The sequence below is a fragment of the Sarcophilus harrisii genome, chromosome 5 (assembly GCF_902635505.1).
Source record: "Sarcophilus harrisii chromosome 5, mSarHar1.11, whole genome shotgun sequence".
Lineage (NCBI taxonomy): Eukaryota > Metazoa > Chordata > Mammalia > Dasyuromorphia > Dasyuridae > Sarcophilus > Sarcophilus harrisii.
The window spans coordinates 37,447,787-37,466,698 of record NC_045430.1 but is presented as its reverse complement, the minus strand read 5'-3'; the positions used below and the strand labels follow the sequence as shown (position 1 = coordinate 37,466,698).

Genomic DNA, 18,912 nt, shown 5'->3' with positions numbered 1-18,912 from the left:
GTACCACATCTTTATTGTGTAGACCTTCAGAGACCACTCTTTTAAAAATAAACTAAACTAAACTAAATATAAACTAAAAATAAACTACAAACAAACTACTTTAAAAATCTCATAATAACAGGTTTTTGTTTTTGTTTTTGTTTTTGTTTTTGTAGGAGGCATCAAGGTCTTAATAAATGGGCCTCTGGGGTTTTTACAAGAACATCAACTAGAAGGCATCTAAACATATTATTCTTTGCTCCATTTGCAAAAATATCTACTGCTTTCCAATTAATCAAGGTCCCAAGATGAAAGGTATAGCTAGATGGTGTGCCAGGGTAGACTACCAGATCTGAGTTAAGAAGGTCTGAGTTCAAATGCAGCCTTAGATACTTACAAAGTGGTGTGACACTGGGCAAGTCATTTCCTCATTTGTAAAAAGGGGTGGAGAAGGAAATAGATCACTCCAATATCTCTGCCAAGAAAACCCTAAATGGAGTTGACAACAATAGCATGATGAAACTCACCTTCAGAAAAAAGGGGATGGATCTGAGTGCAGACTGAGAGGATGTGTTTATGTGTATGTGTCTGTATTTAAAGATATGGACAATGTGAGAATTTGTTTTGTTTAACTAAATATGTTTGCAAGAAGAAAGGAGAATACATATACATATAGGATATACAGAGACAAAAGATAAATATTTTTCTATATAGTATATATAGAATTGATATATATTTATTTATATATTGGATATATAGTCTAAATATATGTATTTATATATACATATATTCACAGATAGGTATATATTTTCCAAAGGGGGAAAAATTATTTGAGTTCCAACTATCACAAAGAAAAGCAGGCTTCTGAAAATGGAAAAACCCACCTGTAGAGTTAAGAGGGTTTGATTTCTAAGATCCCAATTTTTCATTTAAAAAAAAGCCTCATCCTCCCACTTTCAGGTCTCAACATGAAGTCTGTCATCTCCCAAACAGTCATTTCTTCCATTCTTCTCTATCAAAAAATAAGTAGATAAAATAAAAAACTAACACTTATAAGGAGCTGTAAATTGTCCAAAATCTAGCTGGATGAAAACCAATTTCTCACCGGGGAAACATATCAAGGACACACATATGTACACACTGAACTGCCTTTTTAGAATGTTGTTTTTGGTGGCAATGCTATAAAGGCAGTCCAGGCTAATCAACAGCCAGGATTCCCTTGGTGCTGCCCACTATCTCTACTGACCACCCTGAAAAATCAACAGCACTTGGCAAAAACATCGCTTTGTGAAACCTCTAAGAGCACATCAGGAATGCAGCTGCCAAAATCTAACTTCTCTCTGTTTTCTCCATGTTCTTGGGTATTTTTTGTCCTTTCTCATCTAGTTGGCTTGACTTCACTAGTTAACAAAAATGGCTTCTCTTTTTCCCTCTGTCCTTTGGACAGAATGTGGCCATCAAGATGGCCCCACTTTCATACAAGCTGCTTGAGAATACAACCTAACTACCCACATTACAAAAATAGCCATTAGTTCTTTTGTTGAGTCTGAAACTCAAAGAAAGAATAATCTATGCTTTCAAAAAAGATAAGTCTAAAGAGATGTGTTCTTTTCCCCAAAAGGAATACCAATTCAGAAAACTAAATATCATGGGGAACATGGATCTCAGTTAGAACGTGGCCCAGCTTTTCTCTATGATTAGTTATGACATTTGTGTATCTGTGTGTGTGCATGTATGTGTGTGAGTGTGAGTGTGTATATGTGTGTGCATTCCATCAAAAAAGAGATCTAGCAGGAGAATATTAAAATTTCAGTAGGGATTCCCATTATCTCCAGTTTGGCTCATTTTTTGGATATTTATTAATCAGTACTGGGGGATGCATCATCCAGTTTGCAGCTATCTAACATATAACAGGCTGGCTAAGAAACAACATCTGGAAGCCCTTTCCCATCATCTAAAAATCTCATTCTTTAGTATACTTCATTTAGGAAAGAACCCACCTCCTTTTGCTGATGTGGACCTTTTCAAATTGTCTTTATCTCATTATGGGTTATCAATAAAAGATGACTTGTTCATTTTTAGGGATTTACATGTTGCTATCTTAGACTTTAATTTTTTTCCTGAGGTAATTGGGTTTAAGTGACTTGCCAGGACCACATAGCTAGGAAGTGTTAAGGGTCTGAAACCAGATTTAAACTCAGGTCCTGACTTTAGGGCTGGTGCTCTATCTACTGTACCACCTAGCTAATCCTATCTTAGGCTCTTTTAATAAATTAAACTCTTTTTAATTCTCTTTTTTCCCCCCTGAGTTTTGACTTGTTAATTAAAGTGAAGGTTTGAACAAAGACAAGAGGACATGGTGAACCCTAAATTGCTCACTACACTCCTGCTGAGTTACAGGTCCAATGCCAACTCCAAAAAACCAATGTGATCTATTGAAAAGAAGAGTGGACCTGACATTGAGTAACTTTGTATGACTTTGGACAAGTTATTTTGCTTCTCTGAGATTCAGTTTTTACAGATCAGTAAATTGAAAATTAAGCTTTCCTTGTAGTATATGAATATTATGGAATATTATTGTTCAGTAAGAAATGACCAGCAGGATGATTTCAGAAAGGCCTGGAGAGACTTACATGAACTGATGCTGAGTGAAAAAGCAACCACTATATGATGATCAATTCTGATGGACCTGGCCATCTTCAGCAATGAGATGAACCAAAGCAGCTCCAATAGAGCAGTAATGAACTGAACCAGCTACACCCAGCGAAAGGACCCTGGGAGATGACTAAGAACCATTACATAGAATTCCTAATCCCTATATTTTTGTCCACCTGAATTTTTGATTTCCTTCACAGGCTAATTGTACACTATTTCAGAGTCCGATTCTTTTTATATAGCAAAATAACTGTTTAGACATGTATACTTATTTTGTATTTAATTTATACTTCAACATACTTAACATGTATTGGTCAACCTGCCATCAGGGGGAGGGGATGGGGGGAAGGAGGGGAAAAATTGGAACAAAAGGTTTGGCAATTGTCAATGCTGTAAAATTACCCATACATATAACCTGTAAATAAAAAGCTATAATAATTTTTTAAAAAAAGAAACAATAAAAAATTAAAAAAAAAGAAAATTAAGCTTTCCATGCTTCCATACTCATGGGATTATTATGAAAGAAGCATGATTATAAATCATAAAGCATATAGAAAGATGAGTCGTTATAAGGAGTGAAATCTTTAACTTTTTTGTATATCCTGGATCTCCTGCAATCTGATGAAGGTCCCAGTTTTCTTCTCAGAGTTATTTTTTTTAAATACATAAAACAGAATACAGAGGATTACTAAAGAGGCCAGTTATATGGGAATATGATTACTTTTTAAATTTTTTTAAGAAAATGAATTAATGGGATACTAATACATTGTGGAGTTGTGAACTAATCCAACCACTATGGAGACCAATTTGGAATTATGTCCAAACGGCTATCAAACTGTGCATATCCTTTGATTCATCAATGTCTCTACTGGGTCTGTATCCCAAAGAGATCTTAAAGAAGGGAAAGGGACTCACATGTGGCAGCCCTTTTTGTTGTGGAAAAAAACTGGAAACTGAGTGGATGCTCTTCAGTTAGAGAATGGCTAAATAAGTTATGGTATATGAATGTTATGGAATATTATTGCTCTGTAAAAAATGATCAGCAAGATGATTTCAGAGAAGTCTGGAGAGACTTACAAGAACTGATGCTGAGTGAACTGAGTAGAACCAAGAGCACATTATACAAAGCAACAAGATTATGTGATGATCAGCTCTGATGGAGTTAACTTTTTCCAACAATGAGGTGGTGCAGGCTAGTTCCTATAGACTTGTGATGGAGAGAGCCATCTATCTGCATGCAGAAAGAGGGCTATGAGAACTGTATGTGGATCACAACATGGTGTTTGCATTTTGTGGTTCTCTTTTGTGGCTTTCTTTTTGTCTTCTTTCTTATTTTTTTCCCTTTTTGACCTGATTTTTCTTGTGTAGTATGATAAATGAGGAATAGAAAAATTTCACATGTTTAACATATATTGGATTACTTGCTGTCTAGGGGAGGGATTGGGGAAAAGGGAAGGAGAAAAAAAAATTGGAATACAAGGTTTTGCAATGTTGAAAACTATCTCTGAATATAATTTGAAAATAAAAAACTATTATTAAAAAAAGAAAGAAAAAAGAAAAAAAGTTAAGATTAGGAGCATCCTGCATCAAGAGGCTTGAGTCTGAGATTAAATTCTACCATTATTATCTAAATAATCCTGAGATGAGCAAATTTACCTCTACCTGGACCTCATTTTCCCCATTTTTCAATTTAAGGTGTTTGACTTGATGATCTTGAGATTCATTTGTTGTTTTAAAATTCCTGGAGTTCTTCCCTACTTCTATCTTTATAGCAAAATGATAGAAATGGCTTCCAGACTCCACATTATACAACTGTGCTCACTACCAGACTATAATTAAAAATTTTCATTTTCTAGATTAAAAAAAAAAAAAACATGCAGGCCAGAGAACCAGGAAAACAATGACTTCAGTAATATAAACAAAAATACTCAAATGAAGCCAAATAGCATCATTATGATATTCAAGTCTGATCCTGAGAAGAATTAAGGAATCATAATTCCTTTTTTTGGAGAGGTGGAGGTCTATGGGGATAGAATATTGCATACACTGTCAGTCATAGTTCTCATGTGAACTGATTTTACTTAACCAGTTTTTCTTGTGTAGCACTCAGCTTGAATATACAATGTGGAGAAATCACTTGAGAAGGAGCCACATTTCCTCTGATCTCTTATTGGCTACATAAAAAGAGGTTCCAATGAAACCAGGAGGCCCCGCTGGACTTCAGTCTACTAATCATTCAAAAACAACTCCAATTACTAGGGAACAGAGGAAGAAACAGTTTCCTCCCCAAAAAGCCCAGGTCTCTATAGAACGTACTCCAGTCTAATAAAAATCTGTACCCAGTAAATTTATCATGTGAACTCATGAACTCATTAAACCAATCGGGAATTTCCCTAATCACTTTTCTATATTTTATTACAAGGAAAGTCTCGGTAAAGATAGCTTGATAAAGGTGGAAGAATATGGAAGAGAAGATGACTGTGGGGGGAAAAGGCATCAATAAAATACATATATGGCATACATCTACATATATATTATATGCATATGCAGAAAATAAATTGTCTCTTTATAAAGCAACTTAATTCTCTGTTTTTTCCTCTTGGAAGAGAGTATTAATGTTGGCAGAATATAGGAGAGCACATTTGAGGATCTGACATCGTGCCATTCCAGGCTTTCAAACTTGTCTGAAAAGCAGTACGAGCCTTTCCCCCCAAACAGGGTCAACAACTAACCAGTCTCCTCCAGAGCTTTAGTAGAGCAGGATTAAGGCAAGTTTCAAACTGATAGCCTTTACAAACAAAAGATGCTGCCCTTAAAAAGTACTTGGGGTCTGACATGAGTCTACAGGCTGAGGAACACTTGTGGATTACACATGGGAAACTTGAGGAGCTTTTTTCCTTCAGAAATGTGACCAGTGACAAGCCATCACTAACCAAGAATCCTGAAAGCACATGCAGAAAGGCACCTCATAGCCTAGATTTCCAACCTCAATCTCCACGTGCTCCTAGCCATCAAAATACCAACTGTCTTTTCCATAAAAACAGGTCTTTCCCTTGTCTTGTCAAATTCTCAGGGAAAGAAATTCCAAAACTTTTCTCTAGCTTCACTGCCAATCAGACTGTCAGCATTCCCTAATTCCCACTTCTCTCAAACCAGATCATCCTAGATCCACAATTCCTTCTTTATCAACACCAGCAATCTCCGGCTCTCCAAGATTAAGTGCCAAGACAAAGCATTCCCAACCCTTCAGCAGAAGTGATCTGTAGCCTACCTGAACATGTTTCTTGGAAAGCTTCCTCCCGGGATTTCTCCAGTTTCTCTCTCACCCAGGGAAATTCCTGCAAGGAATCGAGGAAGGTATCAAAGGCTTTGGGGCCACGTGTAGGGAGGATGTCCAAAAGCATCATGGTCTTCCTGAGGCCTGTGGGTTGGGCTCTGATTTCTTGAACATGGTTTTCTGTCAAGATCCCTTCCTGGTAGAGATACTGAAGAACAAGTCCGTCCACAAGGACTTCTGCACCCAGTTCTAGCCGAAGGGAGCGAAGAACCTGCTTATCTCTGGCCTCCATCTCGTCTGAGAAGGAAAAACAGAAAAAGCATTACAAATTCTTAACAGCCGGAAGATCTCATTCTGTACAATCAGGTACATGAAATTAAACACACAGAAGTAATATAGAGGATGTGACTTCTCTCATACAATTCTTATTCATTCTAACATTATTTCCTTGTCCCTTAAAAGTACACCGAAGGAAATAAGATAAATAATTATAGCTAACATTTATATTACTCCTCAAGGTTTATAAAATGCTTTATAATTATTATCTCATTTGGTCCTCACAGTGACCCTGGGAGATTGATGCTAATATTGTTCCCATTTTACAGATGAGGAAACTGAGGCTGACAGAGGTGAAGTCACATAGCCTGCAGATTTGAATTCAAGTCTTCTTGCCTTCAAGTCCAAAGAGGAGCCATATAGATACCTCAGTACAAAGAATAAAACTGAAGGGACACTGCTTTCAAAAATTACACATTCTACTGTTTGGGATATAAAATAAATCAAAAAGCACTTATTAGCTGCCTACTATGTGACAGTCAAGGAAATAGTCCATAGACTCAATGACCATGCATTTTGCTACTTGGGAGTGAGATATTTGAAAAAAAATATATATGCCAGATAATTAAATAAAAAATTTATATAAATCAACAGGGTAGGGAGACAAAAAAAAAAAGATGAAGATTAAGAAAAGCTTGCTGTAGGAGATGGCCATTGACCTGAGGCTCAGAGGAAGTGATGGAAGCATTCCCATAAATAAGATAAATACTATTTTGGATTGATATATGAAGAGAACTTGGGTAGCTAGGTTGTCCAGTGAAGAGAACACCAGATCTGGAGTCAGGAAGACGCGAGTTCAAATGTGGCCTTAGGCATTAAGCTGTGTGACTCTGGGCAGGTCATTTAATCCTGTTTGCCTCAACTTCCTCCTTTGTAAAATGAACTGGAGAAGGAAATGGGAAACCATTACAGTATCTCTGCCAAGAAAATCCCAAATGGGGTCAAGAAGAGTCAGGCAGCTGAAAAATAACTAAACAACCAAAGTTAGAAATTGCTCAGAGAAGAAAAAAGGAAGTCAAAAATGCCAAGATGAGAGAGGAAAAAGGAGGAGAAGAGGCATTGCGGCAAAGTGAACACAGTGCTGGATTCAAAACCCACCTTCTTGCATGTATGATTGTGAGACCCTTGCCTTCAGTTTATTCATCTGTAAAAATGGGAAAAACACAGATGTAGTATTTCCCCATGGGACTATTATTAATATCCAGTGAGATATGGTCTATAAAGTGCTTTGCAAACCTTAAAGCATCCCAGAAACAGTATTTTATACTACTCCTCCCCAATATAGCTCCAATTTACTTTGCTATTCTTGTACCAAATTACTCCCCTTTCACCCTTTTAGACTCTGGTTGTTCTTTCTTAATGGAAGGCCAGTGCCAGACACAGGTCACTGAGATATATGTACACACAAAGAATCTGACTTTGTAGCCCAGGGAAATCCCAGTATGAAAAGCCCTCCACTACTGTAGATTGAAGCCTTTTTAGGGGTTTGTAAGGAAGTCCTTGAGGTTCAGAAAGGTCACATGACTTGCCCATGGTTATAGAGCTGAAAGAGAATTTCAACTTGAGCCTTCCTAACTCTAAACTCAGAAAGCCACCTACTAAAACACATTACTTCCTTGACAATGTGATTTACTAAGCTCTTAATGAATGAATAAACTGAATTAATGAATTCTGACAAATTGAACAATACATGGTGCTGGACCTCATATTTAAATACTTCCAGAATCTTGCGATTTCACTGGTGCAGTGTCAATTCTCTGCTCCCTCCACCTAAGTCAGTGGCAGTAATCCTTCCAATGACTCATAAACGGTCTTTGACAGAGGTGGCTCCATCTGTCCTTTTGGACTCTTCTCAACTGATTTCTCCACATTGTATGTTCAGGCTAAATGCCACACGAGAAAAATTAGTTAAGGAAAACTACTTCAAATGAGAACTATGACTAACAGTATAAGCAGTATTCTATCCCCACAGACTCCACTTCTCCAAAGAAAGGAATTATGTTTCTTTAACTCTTTTCAAGATAAGGCTTGATTATCACAATGATGCTGTTTAATTTCATTTGAGTATTTTTTTAAATATTATTGAAGCCATTGTCTTCCTGATTCTATGGCCTACATTTTTTTTAATCTAGCAAATGAACATTTCTATTATAATCTGGTAATGAACATAGTTGTACAATATGGAATCTGGAAGCCAATTCTATCATTTTCCTGAGTTCAAATTTGACCTCATATTCTACTAGTTATATAGCGCTGGGCAAGTCATTTAATCTAATGTGCCTCAATTTTCTCATTTGTAAAATGAGCTGGAGAAGGAAATAACAATATTTCCAAGAAAATCCCAAATGGGTCAGGAGAGTCAGTAATCTGAACAACAATAATGATATTTAGAGAGAGGAGGAATCAAGAAAGGCTCCATATAGACCACAGGTCTCTCAAAGTGTAAGCTGAAAACACTTGGGGGTCCCTGAGACCCTTTTGTGGGGACCAAGCAGTCAGATTTATTTTCATATTAACACTAAGACATTATTCGCTTATTAAAATTCTCCATTTTTCAACTCCACATCAGGCTGAGGTCAGGTTGTCTCCAATATTTCAAGCAAAGCAATAGATGGAAATAGAAGCTACCTATAGACATAAGAATTCATCTATTTCTTATTAGAATTTGCAAAAAATATAAAACAACGCTACTATTCATACAAAATGATTTCACGTCAAATATATTATGCCTAAATATAGTTATTCTTCAAAAAAACAGATTATTTATGTTAAGATATAATGATCTGGGATTACTTTAATAACAATTAAATTTTATCAGTCTATATCAATAGATTTAATCAAAATAAATAGAACTGCGAAGAGGGAGTCCTGAGACCAAAATGCTGGAAAATCTTAGATGGAGAAGGTGCTTCTTAAGCTGTATTGAAGGAAGCCAAGGTTGAAAGGAGAAGGCAGCCCAAAGGGAAGGAAATAAAAATGTGGCGGAGAAGGTGAAATTTCAGGAGCAGTTTAACTGATAGGAATCAAAGACTAAGAAACAGAAGGCACATTACAAGAAAGGGAATCCAAGGCCCAAATGTCAGTTAGATTCCAACCTGCTTTGAGAATGTTTGAGAAGGTCAAGGATATTTAGAGGTGGGGAAGGACTCTTAGAGACTCATTTTTACAGAAGAGGAAACAAGAGCAGACAGAGGAAGTGAGCTGTGCAAAGTCACACAGGAATTAAGTAACAGAAGCAGAATTCTTAAGAGAGACCAGACCACTCAGGCTTGAGGAAGGAGAACTCTCAGGGTTCCATTTCTTTCTTTATTTTTACCATTACTTAGAGACCTGGTCATGGACAGCATGGACCACCACATTCTTTAAGGTTGGGTGGGAGAGTGGAAAGATTCCCTAGATGTAGAATCAGAAGATCTGCATTTAAATCCTACCCCTGTTTCTTGCTAGCTGTGTGGTCTGGGGCCTCAGTTTTCTCATCTGTGAAATGAGTAGATCGGATTCACATCCTCAAGCTCGAAATCTATGAGCCTATGAATGCCCTTCACTAAAGGGCCTACTAAAAACATCTGAAGACTCAGGGGATGAGGGAAGTGTGGATACAAAGGGAATATAAGCCTTTTAAAAATTGTTTCCCCTTACACCCACCAGCTGGAAAGACGATGTCTCCAGAAGCAACATCCCAGGCCAGATTTGGGACTAGAAAAGGGATAATGGATTAACTGGTCTGACCTCATCATGTTTATGGCTGAGGAAGGCGAAGGCTGCAAAGGAAATAGATGTTTATGAAACACCTCGTACATGTCTAGGGCTTTACAAATATTCTCTCATTTGATCCTCACACCCACCCTGGGAGGTAGGTGCTATTGTTGTTGTTGTTATTATTATTATTATTATTCCCATTTTACAGCTGAGGAAACTGAGGCAGGCAGCCGTGAAGGGACTCATCCAGGGTCACACAGCTGGCGTCTAAGGCTGGATTTGAACTCAGATCTTCCTGATTTTTTAAGCTGACTTTCTAATACACCAGCTGGCTGCCTCTGGGCAGTATAGATAAAGAGATGTAAAAAGGGACCTCACAAGTTATGAAATTCCGACTTTACTGTTGGGGAAACTGAGGGAAATGGCTTGTTCAAACGGAGTTCGAACCCCAACCCAGCAGTTTCTGCTGTACCACCCTGACACACAGTAGGTCAGAGACAAATCGAGGTCTGGGGAAAAACCAGAGGGGTCACGTGACCCTAGATGAGGTCACACAGGAGGTGGGGAGGGGGCAGGGAGAGGTCTGGGGACCAGAGGGGTCACGTGATCCTAGATGAGGTCACACAGAAGGGGGGAGGGTGCAGGGAGAGGTCGGGGGGGGGGGCCAGTGGGGTCACGTGACCACCCTGAGGTCGCACAGCACATCCAAAGCCATCCTAGATCCTGTGCAACCGGCCACTAAAATGACACCAAAGAAAAGGACCCCAACATGGAGGGGGAGCCCCGCTCTGAAGGTCCTTGACGTCTCACAGGCAGGCTGCTATAAAAGACGGGAACAGAGTTTCTTATTTCCTGTTACTTACAGCCACCACGCCCTCAGAAAGCGACCCTTTGAGTCCCGGCTCTGGGGCAACTTGTCATGCATCCGCCATCTTTGTTAGAGGCAAGAACCCTAAACAGGAAGTGCTGGCGGCCATCTTTGTTAGGGTCAGCACAGGAAGTTAGGTTCGACGCCATCTTAGCTCCTGGCAATGTTTTACGTCACCGAGGAATGGGTCGCCATGTTTGCTATGGGCAAAGACTGACGAAGTTAACTGACCCCCAAAATGAAAAGAACGAGAGAGTTAGCCCTTCCTCCGCTGCCTTTGCTGTGAAGTGGGAGTTATTAACCTTCTCTAACCGCCTCTGGCAGCGTCCCGAATACAGAATAATGCTTTTTAATGCATAACATAAAATACAGGCGATAATAAAGGAAACCAATTATATTGAAATAAAATCATCTATCTAAATTTAGATATTGTTATATCACTATATATACATATAGGTCTCCATATTGTTATCATATTATTATTATATAATATAAATAATATTGCATTATTATATAATATGTACTCTAGCTATACCCTTATTGTTATATCATATTATTTATTATCATATATTTATCATATATCAATATAAATATTCATATCAATAATCATATATAAATATATCATATATATAAATAATCATATGCAAATATCAATATTCATATCAATAATCATATATTAATATATTCATATCAATAATTATATATCAATATCAATATTCATATCAATAGTCATATATCAATATCAATATTCATATCAAGTCATATATCAATATCAATATTCATATCAATAATCATATATCAATATCAATATGCATATCAATAGTCATATATCAATATCAATATTCATATCAAGTCATATATCAATATCAATATTCATATCAATAATCATATATCAATATCAATATTCACATCAATAATCATATATCAATATCAATATGCATATCAATAGTCATATATCAATATCAATATTCATATCAATAATCATATATCATATATCAATATCAATAAGAAAGCTGAAGAGAATGGAGTTAATGAGATGTAACTAATGCTTTCTCCCCTTATTTCCCCATTGCCTTTATTCCTTTATTTAAATGTTCTTAATCTGGTATCTGTGAACTTGTTTAATATACACACATATGCACACACACACACACACACACTACACACATACAAAGATGGATATAGATATACCTTCTATTTTTTTAGAAGGTATCATATTTTTACCTTCTGAATCCAATTCTCCCTGTGCAACAAGAGAACTGTTTGGTTCTGCACACATACATTGTATCTAGGATATACTGAGACATATTCAACATGTATAGAACTGCTTGCCATCTAGGGGAGGGGGTGGAGGGAAGGAGGGAAAAATCAGAACAGAAGTGAGTGCAAGGGATAATGTTGTAAAAAATTACCCTGGCATGGGTTCTGTCAATAAAAAGTTATTATAATAAAAAAAATAAAAATTAATTTAAGAAAAATATATATAGAACATGATATAATAATATGGCTATATATAAGCATGATGTAATATGGATATTACATATAAAACATGATACAAAAATATGGATACATGATACAATATGGTTAACATAATACAATAATATAAATATAGTTATATTATATAACTAGATATAGATACATATGATATAATATGCATATTTATGTTATGTAATGATATAATATGGATACGGATAGTATATATCATATACTATAGATATATTGTATGTACAATATGATATGATGGGTATATAAATATGGTACATATTAATGGTATGGTAAATATATAGGTGTATATTAAAGAAGTTCACAGACACTAGATTAAGAACCTCTAAAAAAAAAAAGGAACAAAGGCAGTGGAGAAAAATAAAGGGAGAAAGACAGACAGGAATCAATACATTAATTATATCTCATTAATTCCATTTCATTCAGCCTTCATTCAGTTCAATCCAAGGAAGGCAATTTGGAAGGTGCAGAACTTCCTAGTTCCAATAATGGTTCTGCTAATCAGTGACTTTGTGACCACAGGCAAGCCGCTTACCCTTTTTGAGCCTGTTACATGTTAAATGAGGAAGTTGCTAAAGTTACACAGTCACTAAGCTCCCTTCTAGCTCTTGGAGGATGATTATATGATCAACAAATATTTGTTAATGGTCATCGTGGTGACTGGGGAGATAATATAGACAAAAAGCAAAAATAGCTTCTCTCAAAGAGCTTCCAATTCTCCCGGATTAAGTAATTTAAAAGTATTATTGCTCTCCAAGGAAAGTTGTGGAATTGTGAAGGTTTGTTTGTTTGTTTGTTTGTTTTTAATGGAATTAGTTTGACTTTCAAGGTAGTAATTTCCCCTTCAATGGAAGTCTTCAAATGGAGTATAGATAATTGGAAAGAGCACTGAATCTAGCATCAAAGGACCTGTGTTCAGGAACTGGCTTGATTCATCATATGACCATAGTAAAGTCACTTTACTGAAATGCAGGAGATAGAGATGATGACTAAACCAAGTTCCTAGAGAAGGAAGGAGAGAATAAGTTCAAGCACAGGTATAGAGGGAATCATCCTGGTTAATGGGAGGGCTTTCTCTTCTGAACTATAGGGAAAGAAGAGAAGGTAAGGATGAGCAGGAGTGATGATCCTAAGAAGGTTCAAAGAATGACATCAGAGTAGGCTCAATTTTCTCAGAAAAAAAAGCCAAACTACTAAAAATGTAGGAGAGAAATGTGGAACCACTGCTAAGAGAAACAAGATAGGCAGGGAAGGGCCCGGAAAGGAAAGGGAAGGGAAGGAAGAGGGGAGGGAAAGGAAGGAAAGGGAAGAGAAGGGAAAGGGGAGGAGAGGGAAAAAGGAGCGGAGGGAAAGAGGAAGGCAGGGGAGAGGGTGTTTCTTCATCTCTTCTATGATCCTATAATAAAGGTATTGTGCTACACTGTCTCCAGAGAGAGCATCATCTAATTGTCTGTACTAATTAATTTCCATCTTGCTGAATCCATTTTTCTCCTCATGAATCCTAATAACTTCTTCAGTACAATGATGCAGCATTCTTGGCTAAATGTTGCCTTTGTTAAAATGCTGAGAAGTGAGCTAATCACCTATTTATGAAGGCCCAACTCATGATCACTTTTATAGTAGCTAAAGCATGTGCTTATAAAAATATTCATGTACTAAATAATCATCTTAATAAAATTATAATGTAGTAAGCTATAGACCATAGTGATTTACAATACAAAAAGCCCATAGTTCTGACCAATTAATAAATATTAATGTTGAAAAATAATAACTATCCCTTATGGATACTGAGCTTTTCATTGACTTGATTGGAAAAATGATTAATCCATGTAATGCCCTGATGGGTGCTTTATTTCCCTTCTTGCTAGGCAACCAGAATAATGATAATCCTGGGGTGCTATAATACCAGAAGAAATTGGCTGGAACATATTCTCTATCATACAAAAAGCTAGCATGTAATCAAATAAATAGGAGAGGAAAAAATGGGGAAGGAACATATGACGCAGAAGAAAAATTCACTAGCCCTTGGAATCAGAGATCTCAACTCAAATGTCTCCCTTGCTACTCAGCTGCCTATGTGACTGAACAAATTACTTCATCTCTCTCCATCTCAATATCTTCATTAGTAAAATAAGTGGATTGGATTAGTTGAACTCTTTGAGCATTTATTAAAGACCTACTTGGTGCTGGGCACTATGCTTAGCACTGGTGATACAAAAATAAAAATGAAAAAATCCCTGCCCTCAAGAAGCTTACATTCTAATAGTGGAGACCATATAGTCTTCCATTGCTATTTGGTTGTTTTTCAGTTTTGTCTGACTCTTCATGACCCACTTGAATATTCTTGGAAAAGACACAATAAGTATCTGAGGTCAAATTCGAACTCAGAAACATGAATCTTCCTGACTCTAAGCCTAGTATTCTATCCACTGAACCATAAAGCTGCCTCTGCCCAGCACATTTTGTTATTTAGTATTTTTCAATCATATTTGAATCTTCATGACCCTATTTGGGTTTTTCTTGGCAAAGATACTGAAGGAGTTTGCCATTTCCTTTTCCAAATCATTTTACAGATGAAGAAACTAAAGCAAACAAAATTAATCGATTTGCCTAAGGTCACAGTTAGTAAGTATCTGAGGCTGGATTTTAATTCAGGCCTTCCTGTCTCTAGACATGGTACTCTATCTACTTCACCAGCTAGTTGTCAATAGTCTTTTGGATAGACAGATAGATAGACAGATAGACAGATAGAAGAGATGGATACATAGATAAATAGATAGATAGACATGTGCATATATGTATGTATATGTAATCATAATACTAAGGTATAAACATAATAGGTACATAATGAACAATGGGGAAGTTTGGGGAAGGAGGGTAACAGAAGGCCCAGAGACAAGAAAGACTTCAAATAGAAATTGGAACTTATGGTGAGACTTAAAAGAAACTTACAATTCCAAATGGCAAGGAGAAGCAAATGTATTTTAAACATTGGACTAAAGAGTAAATGAAAAGAGGAGATAAAATGATAAGACTTAACAGATGGACTCCAGTTCTAAATCTATGATCCTATAATTTCTGTTTTGTCTACCTGACTTTTTCTTACTATTGACCTGACAAGTCAGTCTTCCATGATAAGAAAATAAAAGATAAAGACAAAGAGTTACCATTGTGGTTCCTGTCTTTCTTTTGTCTCTCTCCAAATCATCTGGCTCAATGGATTGCATATAGTAAGCCTATAAATAAATAATTCTTAGATGGATAAATGAATTACCTTGTACACAATAGATGCTCAATAAATACCTCTGACAGAGTAACAGTCCTGTTTAATTCATTAATTTTTGTTTGAGATTCTCCAATACCTGGCTCAATGTCTAGTACATAGTAGGCACTTAATAAACATTGATTATCTCTAAAACAGACCCATCCATGTATTTATAATATACATGTTAGGATTTTCTACTTTTCCTACACGCTGACACTTTTACTGTTTCAACAGTATTCAATCATGCTTCAGAGAATGAGGTGTTGTTAGGAACCATAGCAAGGAGTAGGAGGAATTTAATAGTACTTTCAAATAACATTTGAAAAGAAGGAAAGGAACAAGATGCCAGCCAAGTCACAAATGTCTTCACAAATGTTCCTAAAGGTTAACTATTCAATCTTTCTCTTCTTTTCTACATTATAATCTGTCTGGCTCCCAATCCCAATCATAAATTTCCTTTCTGTATCCTTCTTTGAGTGGATTCACTTAGGTTGGAGCTCCTTGTTCTCTTGTGGGAGGTTGGAAAGAAGAGAACATATAAAATAAAGGACAAAATGTATATTGTTTTGTTTAAGGGCATATGAAAGAGAAGGCCAGCAAAGTGGCACAATGGATAGAGCTCTGGGCTTGGAATCAGAAAAAATGAATCTACTTGAGTTCAAATCCAGCTGCACTTACTTACTGGGTAAGTCATTTAACTCATTTGCCTCAGTTTCTTCATATGTAAATAGAGCTGGAGAAGGAAATGGAAAACCATTTCCAGTATCTTTGCCCAAAAAAATCCCAAATGGAGTTATAACAAGTTGGACATGACTGAAACAATTTGACAACAACAAACATGAAAGACAACATGGGTCAGTAGTTACAGAATTTGATTCACAGTTAGGGAAACATAGTGGCAAGTCACCTAACAACTTGGTGACCTAAGCAACTCTCTAAGATGATAAATTTCTCATCTGCACTGGTGGTAGGAAGAGTTAGGTGGCAGCTGGATGGCAGAGGGGATAAATCTCTTGGGTGAGCTAGGGAAGGTCTAGGCTCAAATCTAATCTGTGTGATGCTAAGCAAGTCATTTAACCTATTTTTGCCTCCATTCCCCAATCATAGCCTGTGGTTAATAATTGTTCTTGTTCATCCTCAAAAAGGGCCATGATATCAGGGAGGTGATGCCATGATATACAAGTAAGTTGGATTTAAGTGAGGGAGGGCTGTGATAATATCATCAGCCTCACAGGGTTGTTATGAGGATCAAATGAGATGAAATTTGTAAAGCACTTTGCACAAAACCTGGCACATAGTAGGACATTTCATAAATGTTTGTTTTCTTCTTTCCTTTTCTTACTAGAAACACTTTCAATTAAATCACAGGATTAGTCTTCAACCCCTGCAAAAAGGAGGGGGTGGAGGAGAAGAGAGGGCATGTAGAAAGGGAGTATGGTAAATAGAATACAGAAGTGCTCAATTAAAATCCTGCTACATATTGACTTATGTATCCCTGACCAAGTCACTTAACATCCCCTCAGTGACTCAGGCAACTCTCTGAGACTAAATTGTTGAATAGCAATGGTGGAAGAAGTTGTGGGGGTTTTTTGTTTGTTTGTTTTGTTTTGTTTTGTTTTTTACCAGAAGTTGCTTTAGCAATGAGATCAGAGGAAGAAACCTCACTTCCTCCTCATCCAAAAAAAAAAAAAAAAAAAAAAGAGGGCAGAGGAAAGGCACATGGAGAGATGTAGGATAGTTGAAAAGTGCTTGCTACAAATCCCACTTCTGACACTTACTAGCTATATAAACATACTGAATATGTGTGTTGGAATCTTTACAAAGTGTTAAGCCATTAGAGTTGATAGAGACAATAATTATCTAATTTAGCATGGTTCAGTATGATTGATTTGCTCTTAGAAGGAGATATTTTGGGTCAGAACTTGAAACAAGGTACTAAGTACAATTGATAGACAATAATACTTGTGTTCACACCTCCCTTGAAGTTCTTAGGGCCAGAGAGCACTCTGGGAGATAACCCAGAATCCCTCTCTCTCAGAGGAGGAGTTAACCTTTGGGAGATCATATATAGAGAGGAAGCTCTTAGAGCTTGAGAGAGTTACTTGGGAACATTCCCAGGGGTCGGAGAGGAGCACTCTGGGAGGAAGCCCACAAGCCCTCTCTTCAAGGCAAGAGAGATTCATTGCATCTTCCACCTTGGTGCTGGCTGGAGGCTAAAGATAGCAGAGGCAGGGGCAAAGGACAAAGCTGCAAGAGCTCTTAGAACCAAGCAGAGAGATAGGCTTCTGAGCTAACCGGGCTACATTGAAGGACACAATAAAAGATCTGAACTTTTATCAGCTGGCTGCAATTTTGGGTGATTATTTATTTGTAACTGAAACTAAGGCTGCCTCCAGAAAATCTCCCCGAGAAACCTGCTTTCTCCCAGAGAGAACCATTATTATTTTAAAGAAGAGAAAAACACCAACATATGTGTATATGTGTATGGATAAATAGATACATAGAAAGAAAGGAAGAAAGAAAGGAAAACAAAAGAAAAGAAAAAAAGAAGAGAAGAGAAAAAGAAAGGAAAAGAATAGAAGAAAGAAATTAAAGAAGAGAAGAAGGGAGGGAGATACATTGATAGATATACCTACTATAGATCTATCTATATCTATATCTATATCTCTCTATCTTTCTTTCTATCTATGTCTGAGCAAATCCTATTTACTTATTCCAGTAATTCTCTCTAGCTATCTATTCAATGACAAATGGTGGCAAGCCAAAGTCACAGATCTCTCACCTGGGCTGAGACTTTACAAGGCTACACTTTCTTATCTAAGACAGTCTCTTTTAACATTAAATCTTCCATTAACTTTCTTGGGTAATAAAAGCAATAAAATACACGATTTGAGATTTTACTGTGATAGAGTTGCTGTGGTCAATTACTCCATTACCTCATGGTCATCTGTCTGGTAATGAGCCTATCAACACTGAGCTAGGCTGATCCTCAGATCTAAGAGCCACAATTCATCCTCAGACCTTTCAACCCCATTAGTGTCACCCAAAATTTGTGCTTCTCTGATACAGCCTTGGAAGAGCCAGGATCAGCTCTGCATTACAATGAACTATAAGAGAGAGACTTTTGTCTAAGACATACTGAAAAAAATAATAAAACAAAAACTAGGTCCTATTAATTTTTAAATTGATGGATTTATGGAGTAGACATAATAGAGTTCAATATGCCTTGTCATACACCAGTGTACAGAGGTAACACTTCAACTGAAGTTACTTTCTCTTTGGTTGAGTTGTTGAAAGGATCCAATTAAGATAACAGAGAAAATCACTTTG

General features: G+C 36.8%; 1 protein-coding gene across 2 annotated transcripts in view; it reads right to left on the bottom strand.

The window, feature by feature from the left end:
- CRADD (CASP2 and RIPK1 domain containing adaptor with death domain) overlaps positions 1 to 10,936 on the bottom strand; it is a 246,484-nt gene extending 235,548 nt beyond the window's left edge. The window contains exons 1-2 of one of the 2 annotated variants that reach the window (XM_031938971.1): positions 10,810 to 10,936; positions 5,906 to 6,208 (exon numbers count right to left, since the gene is read on the bottom strand). In XM_031938971.1, coding sequence (XP_031794831.1) covers positions 5,906 to 6,203 — 298 coding nt within the window. In that variant the 5' untranslated portion in view covers positions 6,204 to 6,208; positions 10,810 to 10,936. Of the gene's footprint in view, positions 1 to 5,905; positions 6,209 to 7,345; positions 7,385 to 10,809 lie in introns of those variants that run through there. The other variant, XM_031938970.1, reaches the window with a different exon arrangement.
- Between the last annotated feature and the right edge of the window lie 7,976 nt (positions 10,937 to 18,912).